Genomic DNA, 18820 nt, shown 5'->3' on the forward strand with positions numbered 1-18820 from the left:
CCCAATTGACTTTCATTGGTGTTCATGACGGATCCGTCATGGCTATAGAAGACATAATACAACCGGATCCGTTCATGACGGATGCATGCGGTTGTATTATTGTAACAGAAGCGTTTTTGCAGATCCATGACGGATCAGCAAAAAAAGCTAGTGTCAAAATAGCCTTATCTTTCAAGAGGACCATCACCACTTTAATAAATGTAAACAGTATTTTTACGAAGTTCCGCTGTCCTCCTGAATATACTGCTTTTTTCCCTATCCCTTCCCTATTCTTATTGATTAGGGCCCCAATAGTTCCATCACCAAATACCTGAATCTGTCGCTGCTTTGCCAAGGGGGCGGCTACCAGGGGTCTTCACTCAAGGAGTGATTCTCTCCAATCAACACAGACAGTGTCAGAGCAGCTAGCTCAACTCAGACGCCGTCTGCAGTGACTGGCAGGGCGGGTGAGGAGGGAGTGGGTAGGAGAAAATAAAAAGTGCTAAACTCAGCGGGAAATTCAGAAATGTACCGTTTACCTTTAAAGGTTTTCATCCACTGACGGCAAACATCTGGAACACCTTAAAAGTGAAGAAAAACTTACAGGGTTTTTCCGGGATTCATATATTGATGACCTATCCTGATAAGTCATCAATATCTGATCGGTGGAGGGCTGACTTCCAGGACCCCAGCCGAGAGCCGCGTCCTTTTTCTAGACCAGTGACATCCCGTTCAATGGTCACATGGCCTATGTGCAGTTTAGTCCCATTCAAGTGAATGGGCCTGAGCTGCAATACTAAGAACAGCCACTATACAATGTACTTGGTTAACCTGGACAACCCCTTTAAGCAACATTCTAATACAGCTGTCTTAAAAAAATATTTTCGTCATTTTAAGATCTCAGCTGGTTCTCAGTGAATGGAAATATCAAAGCATCACTGCAGACAATCCTGGATTTCAGAGTCACGCCGGTCTTTGAATTCTACTGCGCTGCCGGATGATGCACCTAATTGATGACGAGGTGCCGGTCTGGTCATATATTACGTGCGTCATCTGAAGGGCTGCGTGCCAGAATGAAATCAACACCAGCATGAATTTCTGTCTTCCTTTGCGGCTTAAAACACGCGGAAATGAAGATAAATGTGGCGGACCCATTGTCTCCCCACCCTTTTTTAGGGAAAGTGGCAACGAAGGTGCAGAAACAGCACTTGCGACAAAATTTCTTTAAAAAGTTGCAAACACAGCGTTTCTGACTTTTTTCTACGCCAGGGAGATATAAATCTCGTTAGGTTTTCATACGCTGGCAAGCAGAGATCTTGAAAACTGTGTGAGGCGGAAACACAAAATATATTAAAAAGTTGCATACACTTTCAAGAATTGTACTTGACATCACAGAACGACAAAGAAAATATCTTTCCCATCTAATGCTCTTTTGATGAACCATGGGGGCCAGGTAAAGCTCTCCGCTTCTGGAACCCAAACGGCGCCAAAAAAAAGACCCGACCATTTAAATTTAAGGCAGTATTAACCAAATCTTCTGAGAAAGCAATCCAAATTCCATCAGTAATACATTGAGAGAATATCAGTGCTTGCTGACCGTATATATCCAAAAACCATAAGACTGTACATCTTGATATGTATAGATGTTTCCATACTCTGGAATGGCTTGAGTTCTCCAAAAATATCACTGACTGAAGTAAAAAGTTAGTTGTAGCCCTCAGTCGATTCATCGTCCTCATCATCAAGGTCGTTTTCTTCTTCCTCCTCCTCCTCCTCCGCCTTCTTTTTGTGCCGACTCCCAGAAGTTTGCTATCAATATAAGAATAAATCAGACTCCGTACAAAAAACACCGGGCAAATACAAAAATTAGTTTTTAATAGAAAATAACTGGAGCCACGAGAATATATCAAATAGGTTCTCTCGCTCCTGCCTGACACCGATCTCTGATCAGTTCAGGCAGGAGAAGAGGATGACCAATTGTTCAGCACATGGAGGGGACTGTTAGAAACAGCCTCTCCATGTAGAAGGTCTCCGGGCTGCAGTAACGGAGAGAAAAGCTCATATTAAACTGCAGCTGAAAGACCTTTGATGATGCCACAAGTTGGAGAGGCCAGACCAGGAAGACAGTACAGTGCATGTAAGTGTAAAGAAATGACAGATCGATTGTGTGTGAATGTATAATGTGTGTGTATGGAGCAGAATGTGTAGAAAATGCGTAAAGTTGTGCTTGGGCAGTGCCTTCTCAAACCGCTAATCAGCGGGGGTCGTCCTGATCGCTGCATTCCAAGACCCAGAACATTTTTATTTGTCTAACGACATAACATTGTGAGGGCTAATATATTAGAGTCCTCACTAGTGATATCGTTATCACTATTACTGTAGTGTGTAATCGGTATCGCCGAAGCGGTTCGCATATTGTATGGCAAGGACAGGATATGGACAGGAGGGACAGTGTAGAATGGAAAGGTTATTGATGTTTGTATGTGTGGGGTGTTTGGTGCGACTTGCTACCATGATCCGGACGCGTGTAAACTAGGGCTGCAACGATTAATCGACTTTATCGATAATATTCAATAACGGGATTCGTTGTCGACGGATCCCGTTATCGAATATTCGCCGATTCGTTGCTATGTGGGTGGGCGGTTTACTTTAAATCAGCGCATTTTTATTTTACCTTACAATGAAGCTCCAGTTACGGGCAGAGCGGGGGCGGCGGCGTAACGTCATTTACTCACGTGATACGCCTGCGTCATTTATAAAGTGGGCGGAGCAGGCGCGTCACGTGAGTGAGTGATGTTAAGCCGCCGCCCGCTCTGCCTGTTACCAGAGCTTCATTGTATTTGATTTTGTAAGGTATTAAAGATCAATTCACAGCGCTGATTTAAAGTAAAAGTTACTGCAGGGTAACGGTTAAGGAATACTCTCTAGATATTGCTGTGAGCGGCGGGGCCGGTGTATTGGGACTCGGGAGACAATGTTATGGGGAGATCTGTGGATGACACATATAGCATAAGATGCTATATAGTATCATCCACAGATCCCCCCCCCATAAAAGTGTGTCTGGATGTATTTCTGGAGCGTGGATGTATTTCTGGAGCGTAATAATATTACAGGCTATAGCTACTAGAGAGGGGTCGTTGATCCAGGGAGTTATTCTGATTGCCTGATTGGAGTCGGGAAGGAATTTTTTATTCCCCTAAAGTGGGGAAAATTGGCTTCTACCTCACAGGGTTTTTTTTTTGCCTTCCTCTGGATCAACTTGCAGGATAACAGGCCGAACTGGATGGACAAATGTCTTATTTCGGCCTTATGTACTATGTTACTATCCACAGATCCCCCATAAAAGTGTGTCATCCACAGATCCCCCATAAAAGTGTGTCATCCACAGATCCCCCATAAAAGTGTGTCATCCACAGATCCCCCATAACAGTGTGTCATCCACAGATCCCCCATAACAGTGTGTCATCCACAGATCCCCCATAACAGTGTGTCATCCACAGATCCCCCATAACAGTGTGTCATCCACAGATCCCCCATAACAGTGTGTCATCCACAGATCCCCCATAACAGTGTGTCATCCACAGATCCCCCATAACAGTGTGTCATCCACAGATCCCCCATAACAGTGTGTCATCCACAGATCCCCCATAACAGTGTGTCATCCACAGATCCCCCATAACAGTGTGTCATCCACAGATCCCCCATAAAAGTGTGTCATCCACAGATCCCCCATAACAGTGTGTCATCCACAGATCCCCCATAACAGTGTGTCATCCACAGATCCCCCATAACAGTGTGTCATCCACAGATCCCCCATAACAGTGTGTCATCCACAGATCCCCATAACAGTGTGTCATCCACAGATCCCCCATAAAAGTGTGTCATCCACAGATCCCCCATAACAGTGTGTCATCCACAGATCCCCATAAAAGTGTGTCATCTACAGATCCCCCATAAAAGTTAAACTTGCAAGATCATACTTGTCTATCCCAAGTACATCCACACCATCGGAACGCCTCTTCTCTGCTACAGGCAACATAGCGTGTAAGAAGAGAGCTAGCCTCAGCCCTAAACATGTGGACATGTTATATAATTATGTAACTCCTAAATTTGTTTTAATATGGCCTTTGAACATAATTTTTCAAGTAAAATCATATAAACCCCTTTTTTTGGTCATTTTGGTGTTTTTTCCCGATTAATCGATGAAATTATCGACAACTAAGCGATTATTCAAATAATCGTTAGCTGCAGCCCTAGTGTAAACCTCTAGGTCATGGCATCAATAAATGGCCTAATTTGGCGCAGAAAGTGATTAGATGGGCAAGCACTCATCTCACTCCTTTCCTGAAAAAAAAGACCCCCCAATGTGACCATCTCTGATTCATGGAGGAGAAAGGGAGAGGTAACATGCACAGAGGTCCATACTACCCACCCCCCTCGGGTCAAGATGTTTTTTTTCTCCTCCCTGCAACCTCACAGCTCCCCCACTGACGCCCTCTACTCCTCCAGGCTGGCTCATATCACAGACAGGTGAAGGGGGTGGCTGTTTAACCTGTCATATCTCAGGCTGTTTATCAGATGTGAGCATGATTGTATTTGAAAGCTGACAAAATAAGCTTTTAAACAAGACCAGGACAGAAGCATTAGCTGCTATAGGTAGGGAGATATGGCCTTTAGAAATCAGGTCAGAAGTGAAAGCAGCGGAAATCTGCCTTCAGCTTTTATCATTCCCAACCCAAATTCTATAGGCTATATCTCCTGATGTAGTGGAGCTAATGCTGGGATCCTGGTCTTATTTTAAAGCTACATTGCTTGAAATATGAAGGGTTAAAGCAGACCCCCACCCCCCACTTGGGCTGAACTGTTAAGGTCCTTTTCTTAAAGCCTGAGCAGAGCTCAGGCAAAACTGTTAGAGGTTACTCACTGTATGCGTCACTGCTAAGGTTGTCTTTCCTAACATCCATCCAGATTCTTTTTCTTGTTTCCTGCTGGTTCCCCCGCTTATGGATTATTTTGGTAACTCTGGCCCCCGTATATCATAGAAAATGGCCTCCTAGGCTCACCCATCCTACTGGCAGTGCGTGCTCCCGTCCTGTTTTCTAATTTTCTGCCTCCAGCGTCCTGGCTTTGAAGTGCAGCTGAATAATACGACCGGCCACTGCAGTAGGCTTTGAATTTGCAGATGCTTGCTTCTCCCTGCCTAGGAGAGCAGTTGGCTAGAGATGTGAGCATGCACACGGTCAAAGACCGCTCGTATACTTCAGCTGCACTCCAAAGCTGAGACAATGGGAGCAGAGAATGGTTTCTACTGCGCAGATGCTGAACATTTGATGTGGAGTCTGTGCAGTGGAAAAACGAGAGTGCGCACTGCCAGCATGATGGGAAAGACTATGGAGCCATTTTCTATGATGCCATACATGGGAACCAGAGCTACCAAAACTATACACAGGCGCTGTTTACAGGGGCACCAGCCAGGAACAATAAAAAGATAAGAAAAATAATCTGGACAGATGTTACTGAGGACAACTTTAGCAGTGATACATAGACTTAGAAACCAAAAAATAATGTAAGGTGACCAAACAGTTTAAGCCCATTATATATCATATACCGCCATCTTGTTAACAATTCTTCTGTCTGATAACTCTGGTGCTCCTAGTATAACACCCAAAGCTGAAATTGTACTACCACATTAGTCTACCGCTAATTGCAAATTATAAAATGGTCCTTTAGACAGGGACAGACTACACAGGGTTTGTTTGTAGTCTGTTACCATGGAGACACTTACTGTAGGTGTGTATAGGAGCTGTAGACACATATGGTAGTATATATATATATATATATATATATATATATATTTTTTTTTTTTAAATTAAGACCATTTGCAAAGTTTCTTCATGTTTAATTTTGATTTGATCAGGACAATAAAAAAAAATTTGGTCCTACAGGTTTTACATAATATTATTCTTATATAAACAAGACAACAGATTTTTAAAAACCACAGTAAAAACGTATGACAACCACTATAAGTGATTAAATGTAGGTCTTACCGATAAAGACGTGGACATCCTCTTTGATGTCGAGGTCTTTGAATTGGCACGCACTATGTCTAAGCGAGATTGGAAATCTGGAGGATGAAGGGAACTTCTGAAGACCTAACAATAGGACATAAAACAGTCATGAGTAGATGCTAAACACTATTGGGAAAATGTATCAAAACTGGGGCAAGACAAATTGGAGGTGTTGCCCATAGCAACTAGTCAGATTGCCTCTTATATTTTTCTGATTGGTTGCAATGGTCAGCTGCTCCAATGTGTCTTTGCTCCAGTTCTGATCATTTTCCCTATGTCTCCCTTGGATTGGTGTCACCAAGAGCAATTACTACATACATAGTACTGTTGGTGCCATCTCCAGGATGCCAATTCATACACTGTTAATCCTGTCTGTCCACCCCCTGGAATAGATGTCAGAGGAGCTTCTGATTCCAGTGGCGCTACAGCAGGGGAATGGGCGGCAGATTCAATATATTAATTAGCAATCCAGAGTGAGTACCAGCAGTATTATGCATGTAGTACTGTACTTAAAGGGGTCCCCCCACCTCCCCAGACTTGTGGAGGGAAACCTTTACCTGTTCCCCCCCACTGGGTTCCAGCTCCTTCAGTTCACCACTGCAGTCTCATCGCTCCGGTCCCCGCTTGTCGACTTCCATCATGGATAGGGAGTGTCTGCAGCAGGACACTTGACCCCCGTCTGTGTGGGAAGTTGAGAAGTGGGGACCAGAGCGCCGAGATTGCAGCGCAGCGGCAGGGAGCAGGTAAGGCTACTTTCGCACTTGCGTTTTTTGCCCGATCCGGCAGGGATCAGCAAAAACGCTTCCGTTACTGATAATACAACCGTCTGCATCAGTTATAAACCGATTCGGTTGTATCATCTTTAACATTGCCAAGACGGATCAGTCATGAACTCCATTGAAAGTCAATGGGGGACGGATCCGTTTTTTCTATTGTGTCTGAGAAAACGGATCCGTCCCTATTGACTCGCATTGTAGATCATGCCAGATCCGTTTTGCTCTGCATCCCATGACGGAAAGAAAACTGCAGCTTGCTGCGGTTTGCTCTCCGGTATGGGAACGCAACCAAACGGAACAGAATGCATTTTGGAGCACTCCGTTCTGTTCAGTTATGTTACTATTGACAATGAATGGAAAAAAAATACGGAAGCGTTTTTCTCCTGTATTGAGATCCTCTGCCGGATCTCAATACCGGAAAATGTAAACGCAAGTGTGAAAGTAGCTTAAGTATGCTTCCCTCTGCAGATCCACCGAGATGGGGGTGTGGGGCAGCCAGAAAAGATGTCAAAGAAGGACAGACCGCTTAAAAGGTGGTTGGGGGGGCGGCGACAGATTCATTTTAGCAAGCAATAGACACCTGTATCAGTCACAAAAGATACTTTTAATTATAAAATGGATTTAAGAAAATCAACACTATGCAGTATGTCTGGTCCCTGCTCCTCACCTCTAGATCTTCTTCTTCATCAATGTCTTCGATATGCTGAAAAGCAGCAGTCAATACTTCTAGAGCCTTCCCATGGAACAACATCTCAACGGTTACAAAGTCACTAAAAATTTTCTAAACAGAAAGGGGGGGGGGGAGAAACAAAAAAAAAAATTGTTATTAACTTTTTAAAAAAATGTCATAAAAATTCTCATCATTGCAGCAATTCTAATTGAAAAGAGGGGACTAGATATAATAAACTTCAAAGAGGAAAGTCTACTTCTAAAACATAACTTTTAATGCTACAAAAGTAGAAATGTGACTAACACCTAACATCAAACTGCCACACAGTACCCACAAGACTGGGAGGCTTACCGTACACAGGAAATGACACTGTACTATACCAGGACCCGAGTCTCCTACCGCGCAGAAGCCTCTTTCGTCACGGATGCAGCAGTTAGGAAATGCTTCTCCTGTGGAACTTGTCATAGGGACTTCTACCTACTGTTTTAGCATACTGATTATGTTGCTTTGGGACCTTTTTGTTTGTTTTTGAGGCGAGTACTCTCCTTTTGTGGTATTTTATGCAGCAGCATTAAAAGTTAGATTTTTGAAGTGGACTATACTTTTTAAAGTTCATATAATATGTACGTTCTAACAGTTCTGATTTACTGTACAACCATAGACAAGATCCTGCAGTCAGTAGTGACCGCAGCATCTAGGAAGTTACACAGAGGCTCCTTATCACCATCGGTACCTTACAAACACAATCGGCCTCCATGACTGTACGTCTATTAGACTTTGCCACAGACAAAGCCTAATAGACTTCCTGAATTTTTTTTTTGGTGCATCGCACAGCCCTGTATGCAGCTCATCAAACTACAGTTCTCGAAGTATTACCGTCAGAATTTATTACCAGTCGTACTTTAAATACAAGACTATTCTCTGCACATGAGACACTAGACTTACTTTGATATCTTTAATTTTCTGTTTTTCAAAATTATCAATGGTTTCCTCCAACTGGCGACTTATTCTGGCTGCATCCATCGTGGCTCTCTGCAGTTCTGTTTCAGCCTTAAACACAGACATTTTAAGAGGGTCATACACATCCTTAATTACGTGCGAGGATCGGAAACTTGAATCTACGCACTAAAGCACATTTAGGGCTCAAGCACACAAACGTGTTTTGGTTCTGCATCCGAGCCACAATTTTTGCTGTTGGGCTGCGGACCCATTCACTTCAATGGGGACGCAAAAATGCGGACAGCATTCAGTGTGCTGTCCGCATCGGTTGCTCCGTTCCGTGGGGGGCGCAAAATAAATAAATAAATAAATAGAGCATGTTCTATTCTTGTCCATTTTGCAGACAAGAATAGGTACTTCTATTATGGAGGGCCTGTTCTGTTCCGCAAATTGCGTAACGCACACGAGCTGCATCGGTGTTTTGTGGATCCGCAAAACACGGCACGTTCGTGTGCATGACCCCTTGCTAAGAGTTTTCTTTTGGTGGAGGTACAGATGTCCAAGGAGTTTTAGGAATCCACGAGACAATAGATACCGAGAGGAGCTCACTTAACGTTTACATTCAAGCTGATCTGGGCAAATGTACATTCACTAAACTAGAATTTAAAGGGGTTGTCCACTTTTTTATTTACTACGGGTGACCTATCCTTAGGATAGGTCATCAATATCAGATCAGCAGGGTCCGACCCCCGACACCCCCGCTGATCAGCTGTTTGAAGAGAAGGCACCTGCTCACCGCAGCAATTGCAGTGGTGAACAGGTGTAATTACAAGTATGGCGTCCCTATTCACTTCTGTGACGGCTCCTTCCTATGCACTTGAACGGACAGATCCAGCTAATAGAAGTGAATGGGGACGCCATACTTGTGATTACAACTGCTCAGCTGAAATTACTGCGGCAAGCAGGTAAACACAACAGAGAAGGCAGCTCTCATATGAGCACTACTTTCTCCTCAAACAGCTGATCGGCGGAGGTGCCGGGTGTCGCACCCCCGCTTATCTGATATTGATGACATATCCTAAGGATAGGTCATCAATAGTAAAAAGTGGACAACCTCTTTAAGCCTTTATAAGCAGCAATAATTTGAGTTATGCTTCCCTGCAGCAGTACGCAGTGTATTACACTTAAAGGGTTCGTCTCATTACGACAACTATCTTTTGGATAAGCATCTGATCGGCAGGGGTCCGACCTCACCGATCAAGAGAACAGTGGGGAGGGGGCTTCAAGGGTCGCGCGTGGCTGTCTGGCACTCCATTTAAATGGGGAGAATGGGCCCCCTGTGGATAGGGGATAAGTTGTCTTAATGGTACAGCCCCATTAAAGGGGTTGTCCCATGAAAAATATTCAGCCTTTTTTTAAACCAGCTCCTGGATCTGGATACTTTCGTAATTGCACGTCATTAAAAATGTAGCATAGCCACCGAGTTATTCAATAAAATGTATCATTATAGCGCCACCTGCCGTTTATTCTTTTTCTTATTACTCTGTCCACCTTGCTGAGGTGGACGCATATGCTCAGTTCCCTCCTTCAACTTACTCCTGAGCTGTGATGGGAAGAGAACTGCAGCAGAAAGGGCACATCCCCTGAGCTGACGGCTTGATATAAATCTAGCAGAGCAATGAATAGGGAGATCTCTTATATATGTGAAGTACAGGGCTGGTTCTAGCTTGATTAGAAAGAGGTTGTCATGTACTATATGGTGTCTGATTTTCAATTTTGACATTAATCATGGAAGAACCCCTTTAAATAAATATAAAGCATAGCATATTAAACGCACTGTACATGTTAAAGAGTGACTGTACTTTCACACAATTTAATTTCATTAAAGGGCTTCTGTCACCCCATTAAACCGTTTTTTTTTTTTTTTTCTTTACTAATAATCCCTACACTGCGATCTCCTCATACATAATCTAATTAATGATTTTGGTTCAGTAGAATTTCTTAAAAATCGATTTTTATAATATGTAAATTACCTTGCTACCAGCAAGTAGGGCGGCTACTTGCTGGTAGCAGCCGCATCCTCCGATGGTAATGACGCCCCCTCTGCTTGTTGATTGACAGGGCCAGCGGACGGGATCTTTCTCCGCTGGCCCTGCCTGTTTTGATTCAATATCTGGCGCCTGCGCCGCGGCCGTACCTATATTCAATCTGCGCAGGCGCACTGAGAGGCGGCCACTCACTCGGCCGCTCCATCCTCAATGCGCCTGCGCCGATGACGTCACATCTACACCCGGCGCAGGCGCATTGAGGAGCGAGCGGCCGAGTGAGTGGCCGCCTCTCAGTGCGCCTGCGCAGATTGAATATAGGTACGGCCGCGGCGCAGGCGCAAGATATTGAATCAAAACAGGCAGGGCCAGCGGAGAAAGATCCCGTCCGCTGGCCCTGTCAATCAACAAGCAGAGGGGGCGTCATTACCATCGGAGGATGCGGCTGCTACCAGCAAGTAGCCGCCCTACTTGCTGGTAGCAAGGTAATTTACATATTATAAAAATCGATTTTTAAGAAATTCTACTGAACCAAAATCATTAATTAGATTATGTATGAGGAGATCGCAGTGTAGGGATTATTAGTAAAGAAAAAAAAAAAACGGTTTAATGGGGTGACAGAAGCCCTTTAAAGAGAGAATAGTGCAATATCTTAAAGCACTCCATTTAAAAAATCTGCATGCATCCACCCCAAAAAAAAAAAAAAAGCTCTATGGCCACTAGGGGTCTCACGTCCACCTAACTTGCCTTCCACTGCCTGTTAGGCTAGATCTGTCCGTAGTGACAGACACAGAAGACAGCTCACAGAAAATGGGTCCGTGTCAGAACTAGCTGAGATCCTGAGCCTGATAAAAAGAACTGCTTCTACACTGCTTTTGAAGATTATAGGAGCCTCCTGTGTGTCTGTAAGTGTGATCGCCCACTCCTCATCTGTTCTGTGCTCTGGAGCTGAAAACATAATGGGAAGTAAGGGAAAGGACGTCATAGCAGTACAGTGCTGGCAGATTCCACAGAAGGGAGACGCCGCCTGCTTGTGAGAGAAATGTATCTAGCTGTGCAGCTGAAGAGAGGACTAATTAGGCTGAAAAAGACATTAGGAAAAAAAAAGGCCCAAATTCTATTCCTTCACAGTTATGATTGTAGAAAGAAGCACAACCATTATGCAAACTTTTTTGGGGGAAAACTCAGGGCTGTCCAGGCTCATGAAACTGAAACGTTTTACAAAACGCTGACAATGGTATAAGGTGACAAAAAAAATAAGTAATACCTTACCAGTCCCCTGATAAAGCTTTCCTGTTCCTCCGCCAGTCACTGTTTTCCGAGCTCCAGTGATGTCAGGTCATCTTCACAGTTGACCACTGCAGCCACACAGGTGCCTTCAAAGGCTGGCAGCAGTAATGCGTCAAAACACCACATCATAGCTGGAGCCGGGTAAACAAATTCTGGTGGTGGGTACCAGGGAAGTGGAGCAGATATTTAAAGTTCCAATGGTTCTGAATTTCTAATAATCCAGTACCATTGCAATGCCAAGCGTGTTGATTATCAGACAGGCACTAATGAAGTTCTCCAGACAAGTAGATGGCTAACTATTGGTTGTTCGTGTGCAAAAGGAGAAGAGCCGTCCATCAAGTTCCAGTGAATTCATGAACATGATGCAGTTTATACCTGTGACTTTATATTGGTTAAGGAAAAAGCCAATGGAAATTTAAACAATAAGTCTACAGTAAGTCTGTTCAAGGAATGTTCAAACTACGGATGTCCGTTCATTGAAGGGGAATTAAATATTGGTGAACCATCCTCAGGATAGGTCATCGATATCAGATCATGGGAGGGTATGCCAAACACAGTGCCAAACATTGTATAGTGGCTGTGCTTGATATTGCAGCTCAATCTCATACAAGTGAATGGAATTGAGATGCATGAAGGTCAGGTCTTGAGGAAAAGACCACAGTGGTCCCTTCTAACAGCTGATGATGGGAGTCAGACCCCAATGATCAGATACTGAGGCCCTATCCTGAGGATAGGTCATCAATATTTAAGGGCCGGACAACCCCTTAAAGATCATCTGTCACCATGATCAACCCCTTAAATCAGGAATACTGCCTGGTAGGGGTGATGGTGGAGAGCCCAATGCTACCTTGCTTTTTGCAATGAGATGTTCTCTTGTACTGGCATCACCTCTCCCCCATCCCACTCTGATTTGTAGTGCAAAGCACCCTCAATGCTCCAATGCCTGGCCCTGAAACCTTATGCATGCTCCCAGGGCCGGCTTTAGGTTCATGTGGGCCCTTGGGCGATAAAGTCTCAGTGGGCCCCCTTACACAGTGATAACTCTGAGTACAGATAATATAGTAGATATCACCTGCAGTCCTATGTAACAGCACAGATAACACAGTCATGGCTACCTGAGTACAGAAAATGTAGTAGTGTTACCTGCAGTCCTATGTAAAACCACAGATGACACTAGTGCAAATAATGTGGTAGTTACCTGCAGTCCTATGTAAAACCACAGATAACAATAACGTAGATCATGTGGTAGTGTTGCCTACGTCCTTAGTGTCCCTCCCTGAATCTCTCCTACAGATTCCATGCTGGCAGCCATCTTCTTTTTCTTGCCCTGCACAGAACGTCCTGATGCAGCTGCATCAAGGATTAGGACACTGTGGGCATGGTGATGGTGACACACACACACACAGGGACAGACACCTGTGTGATGGGGAGATCGTCAACCAACGTCTCCTGATGAAGCAGAGGCGAAACGCGCGTCAAGGTATTTTTGCAGACCTGCGCTGCTCTGTATACCCCCAATCATGTCTTGTGGTATGTATTGCACATAATATTATGGCAACTTGTGGCAAATTTTGATCATAGTGTTATTGAGTCTCCTGACCAGGTTGTGGGTGGTGTTTTGTGTGTGTGTGTGTGTGTGGGGGGGGGGGGTGTCTCATCCACTTTTTACTTTTCTTTTAATTTTTTTTATATTTTTTCCTCTATTTTCTCCGTCCCATTGTTTATTCCTGGGCTCATGCTGTACCATATTTATTAAGGAGTGTTATTACACACGTCCTAAATGTGTACTTGATATAGGTATCGACCCGGACAGAGGGATATACCCATGCATGTAGTAACAGGTAGGCCGTTTTGTGATATTCATGTTTTATAGTGTACACTCTCGTGACACTTGACATGTGGAAGATCTTTTTGGGAGTAGCAGCAGCATAGGTCAGATGATTCTGGCACCCCTATACATTTGTCGTTTTCCTTTTACCATTACCATTATACTGTTATAGATTGTGTACATGGATTTTTATGCAATAAAGTGGATATATTGTTGACTATATTGGGTATGTCTTTGTTGTTTGTGAGTGAGCAACATTATAGGTATATGTTCTATCTAATGTGTGGCCACCTTTAGGGGACATTAAAAGGGAATTCCACCTTTATTTATGCTCCAACCTTTTGTTACCTTCTAATATGACTCCCACCGATTCCCATTACTGAGGGGACATGGACAGGGGATTAAAAGGGAAATATTAACATGTACCAGAAGGTGGTCTAAACTGTAACGCATTAAGCACTGGCTAGACTGTGGTATGGAGTCTAAGGTGCACACACACACACAGAGACAGACACACAGCCAGGCTCCTGTCCCTACAGGAACACAGCTGCTCCTCCCCCACTGGTCACATGGGCGGATGACATCAGGAAGGTCCTTTAGCCCAGTAGGAAACTCCATCTACGCAGTTCTGAGTCCTGGGGCTACCCACCACAGCAGTGCACATGGCGAAAATTGTCTGCATTGCTGGGGTAAGCTGCCCTAGAATTCAGAACAGGTGGTTTAATGAAGTCCAGGACACAGCTGCAGAAGTGAGCGGGCACAGTAGGCCCCCCAGGAGCAGTGGGCCCTGGCACTTGCCCGGGTGTGTCGGGTGCTGACGCCGACCCTGCATGCTCCATAGAGATTACATAGCCATGCATTGGAGCCGTGAGGACACACAGCCCTTTCAATCTTACTGGGAGAGGGATTGGAGAAATGTTTTGTACCCTTTTCCAGATGTGTGTCTCCACACACTCCTGTCCCTGAGCTCTGCAGGCAGTGCTTTCCTTCTGATGGCTTGGTTTTTGTTCTGATGCATGGTCAGCTGGAGACCTTACATAAAGTGCCATGAAAAAGTATTCATACCCCTTGACCAACACAAAGTAGCAAGTATGTGTGAAATGAAAATGATACATGGTTTTCAGAATTTTTAATGAACAAACTGCATAATTTGCTTTCAGTATTAGATACCCCTAAACAGGGTGGATAAAAAGCAATGATATATTATATATATTTTTTATAATATATATGTATGTTTTGATTTAAATCAGATTTTTTTTTAAATATAAAATGCTTTTTGAGGAAAATATATTACCATCCAAAGGTTATTCCATCATGAAATAAAGATTAGTTTTTTAATTATGTAGAATAAGGCTGTACGTAGACTCCCATATTGTTGAATGGATCAGGCAGTGGTTGAGGGACAGACAACAGAGGGTTGTAGTCAATGGAGTATATTCAGACCAAGGTCTTGTTACCAGTGGGGTACCTCAGGGATCTGTTCTGGGACCCATATTGTTTAATATCTTTATCAGGGAAATTGCAGAAGGCCTCGATGGTAAGGTGTGTCTTTTTGCTGATGACACAAAGATTTGTAACAGGGTTGATGTTCCTGGAGGGATACACCAAATGGAAACGGATTTGCACCTGGGAAAGTGCACCAAATGGAAAAGATAATGCACCTGGGGCGTAAAAACCCAAGAGCAGAATATAAAATCAGTGATACAGTCCTAACCTCAGTATCTGAGGAAAGGGATTTAGGGGTCATTATTTCAGAAGACTTAAAGGTAGGCAGACAATGTCATAGAGCAGCAGGAAATGCTAGCAGAATGCTTGGGTGTATAGGGAGAGGCATTACCAGTAGAAAGAGGGAGGTGCTCATGCCGCTCTACAGAGCACTAGTGAGACCTCATTTGGAGTATTGTGCGCAGTACTGGAGACCATATCAGAGAGTTCAGAGAAGAGCTACTAAACTGGTACATGGATTGCAGCATAAAACTTACCAGGAAAGATTAAAGGACCTTAACATGTATAGCTTGGAAGAAAGACGAGACAGAGGGGATATGATAGAAACTTTTAAATACATAAAGGGAATCAACAAGGTAAAAGAGGAGAAAATATATTTAAAAGAAGAAAAACGGCTACAAGGAGGACATAGTTTTAAATTAGAGGGGCAAAGGTTTAAAAGTAATATCAGGAAGTATTACTTTACTGAGAGAGTAGTGGATGCATGGAATAGCCTTCCTGCAGAAGTGGTAGCTGCAAATACAGTGAAGGAGTTTAACCCCTTAAGGACACAGCCTTTTTACACCTTAGGACCAGGCCATTTTTTGAAAATCTGATTAGAGTCCCTTTAAGTGCTGATAACTTTAAAACGCTTTGACTTATCCAGGCCGTTCTGAGATTGTTTTTTCGTCACATATTGTACTTCATGACACTGGTAAAATGGAGTAAAAAAAAAAATTTTTTTTCACCAAAAAATACCTAATTTAACAAAAAATTTGGAAAAATTAGCAAATTTCAAAGTTTCAGTTTCTCTACTTCTGTAATACATAGTAATACCCCCAAAAATTGTGATGACTTTACATTCCCCATATGTCTACTTCATGTTTGAATTGTTTTGGGAATGATATTTTATTTTTTGGGGATGTTATAAGGCTTAGAAGTTTAGAAGCAAATCTTGAAATTTTTCAGAAATTTACAAAAACTCAATTTTTAGGGACCAGTTCAGGTCTCAAGTCACTTTGCGAGGCTTACATTATAGAAACCACCCAAAAATGACCCCATCTAAGAAACTACACCCCTCAAGGTATTCAAAACTGATTTTGCATACGTTGTTAACCCTTTAGGTGTTGCACAAGAGTTATTGGCAAATGGGGAGGAAATTTGAGAATTTCATTTTTTTGTCTAATTTTTCATTTTAACCCATTTTTTCCACTAACAAACCAAGGGTTAACAGCCAAACAAGACTGTATCTTTATTGCCCTGACTCTGCCGTTTACAGAAACACCCAATATGTGGCCGTAAACTACTGTACGGCCACAACTCGGGGCGTAGAGTGAAAGGTGCGCCGTATGGTTTTTGGAAGGCTGATTTTTATGGACCGGTTTATTTACACCATGTCCCATTTGAAGCCCCCTGATGCACCCCTAGAGGAGAAACTCCCTAAAAGTGACCCCATCTAAGAAACTACACCCCTCAAGGTATTCAAAACTGATTTTACATACGTCGTTAACCCTTTAGGTGTTGCACAAGAGTTATTGGCAAATGGCGATGAAATTTGAGAATTTCATTTTTTGCCTAATTTTCCATTTTAACCCATTTTTTCCACTAACAAAGCAAGGGTTAACAGCCAAACAAGACTGTATCTTTATTGCCCTGACTCTGCTGTTTACAGAAACACCCAATATGTGGCCGTAAACTACTGTACGGCCACACAGCGGGGCGTAGAGGGAAAGGTGCGCCGTATGGTTTTTGGAAGGCTGATTTTTATGGACCGGTTTATTTACACCATGTCCCATTTGAAGCCCCCTGATGCACCCCTAGAGGAGAAACTCCCTAAAAGTGACCCCATCTAAGAAACTACACCCCTCAAGGTATTCAAAACTGATTTTACATACGTCGTTAACCCTTTAGGTGTTGCACAAGAGTTATTGGCAAATGGCGATGAAATTTGAGAATTTCATTTTTTTGCCTAATTTTCCATTTTAACCCATTTTTTCCACTAACAAAGCAAGGGTTAACAGCCAAACAAGACTGTATCTTTATTGCCCTGACTCTGCCGTTTACAGAAACACCCAATATGTGGCCGTAAACTACTGTACGGGCACACAGCGGGGCGTAGAGTGAAAGGTGCGCCGTTTGGTTTTTGGAGGGCTGATTTTGCTGGACTGTTTTTTTGACACCATGTCCCATTTGAAGCCCCCCTGATGCACCCCTAGATTATAAACTCCATAAAAGTGACCCCATCTAAGAAACTACACCCCTCAAGGTATTCAAAACTGATTTTACAAACTTTGTTAACCCTTTAGGTGTTGCACAAGATTTAATGGAAAATAGAGATACAATTTCAAAATTTCACTTTTGGCAGATTTTCCATTTTAATATTTTTTTTCCAGTTACAAAGCAAGGGTTAACAGCCAAACAAAACTCATTATTTATGGCCCTAATTCTGTAGTTTACAGAAACACCCCATATGTGGTCGTAAACCGCTGTACGGGCACACGGCAGGGCGCAGAAGGAAAGGAATGCCATACGGTTTTTGGAAGGCAGGTTTTGCTGGACTGTTTTTTTTTTACACCATGTCCCATTTGAAGCCCCCCTGATGCACCCCTAGAGTAGAAACTCCAAAAAAGTGACCCCATTTTAGAAACTACGGGATAGGGTGGCAGTTTTGTTGGTACTAGTTTAGGGTACATATGATTTTTGGTTGCTCTATATTACACTTTTTGTGCGGCAAGGTAACAAGAAATAGCTTTTTTGGCACCGTTTTTTTTTTTGTTATTTACAACATTCATCTGACAGGTTAGATCATGTGGTAATTTTATAGAGCAGGTTGTCACGGACGCGGCGATACCCAATATGTATACAATTTTTTTTATTTATGTAAGTTTTACACAATGATTTCATTTTTAAAACCAAAAAAATGTTTTAGTGTCTCCATAGTCTAAGAGCCATAGTTTTTTCAGTTTTTGGGCGATTATCTTAAGTAGGGTCTCATTTTTTGCGGGATGAGATGACGGTTTGATTGGCATCTATTTTGGGGTGTATATGACTTTTTGATTGCTTGCTATTACACTTTTTGTGACGTAAGATGACAAAAAATGGCTTTTTTTACACCGTTTTTATTTTTATTTTTTTACGGTGGTCATCTGAGGGGTTAGATCATGTGATATTTTTATAGAGCCGGGCGATACGGACGCGGCGATACCTAATATGTATACTTTTTTTTTATTTATGTAAGTTTTACACAATGATTTCATTTTTGAAACAAAAAAAATGATGTTTTAGTGTCTCCATAGTCTAAGAGCCATAGTTTTTTCAGTTTTTGGGCGATTATCTTGGGTAGGGTATGATTTTTGCGGGATGAGATGACTGTTTGATTGTTACAATTTTGGCGTACATGCGACTTTTTTGATCACTTTTATTACCTTTTTTGGGAAGTAAGGTGGGCAAAATTTCAATTTCATCATAGTTTTTTATTTTTATGGTGTTCACCGTTCGGGTAAAGTAACATGACCGTTTTA

At 42.8% G+C, this 18820-nt stretch overlaps 1 protein-coding gene across 2 annotated transcripts in view; it reads right to left on the reverse strand.

Annotated features, from left to right (window-relative positions):
* Positions 1-936: 936 nt before the first annotated feature.
* CIBAR1 (CBY1 interacting BAR domain containing 1) overlaps positions 937-18820 on the reverse strand; it is a 35167-nt gene continuing 17283 nt past the window's right edge. For both annotated transcript variants that reach the window (XM_040431295.1, XM_040431296.1), the window contains exons 5-9: positions 12143-12148; positions 8439-8543; positions 7491-7604; positions 6027-6131; positions 937-1788 (exon numbers count right to left, since the gene is read on the reverse strand). In XM_040431295.1, coding sequence (XP_040287229.1) covers positions 1684-1788; positions 6027-6131; positions 7491-7604; positions 8439-8543; positions 12143-12148 — 435 coding nt within the window. In that variant the 3' untranslated portion in view covers positions 937-1683. The remainder of the gene's footprint in view (positions 1789-6026; positions 6132-7490; positions 7605-8438; positions 8544-12142; positions 12149-18820) is intronic.

The sequence above is a fragment of the Bufo bufo genome, chromosome 5, assembly GCF_905171765.1.
Source record: "Bufo bufo chromosome 5, aBufBuf1.1, whole genome shotgun sequence".
NCBI lineage: Eukaryota > Metazoa > Chordata > Amphibia > Anura > Bufonidae > Bufo > Bufo bufo.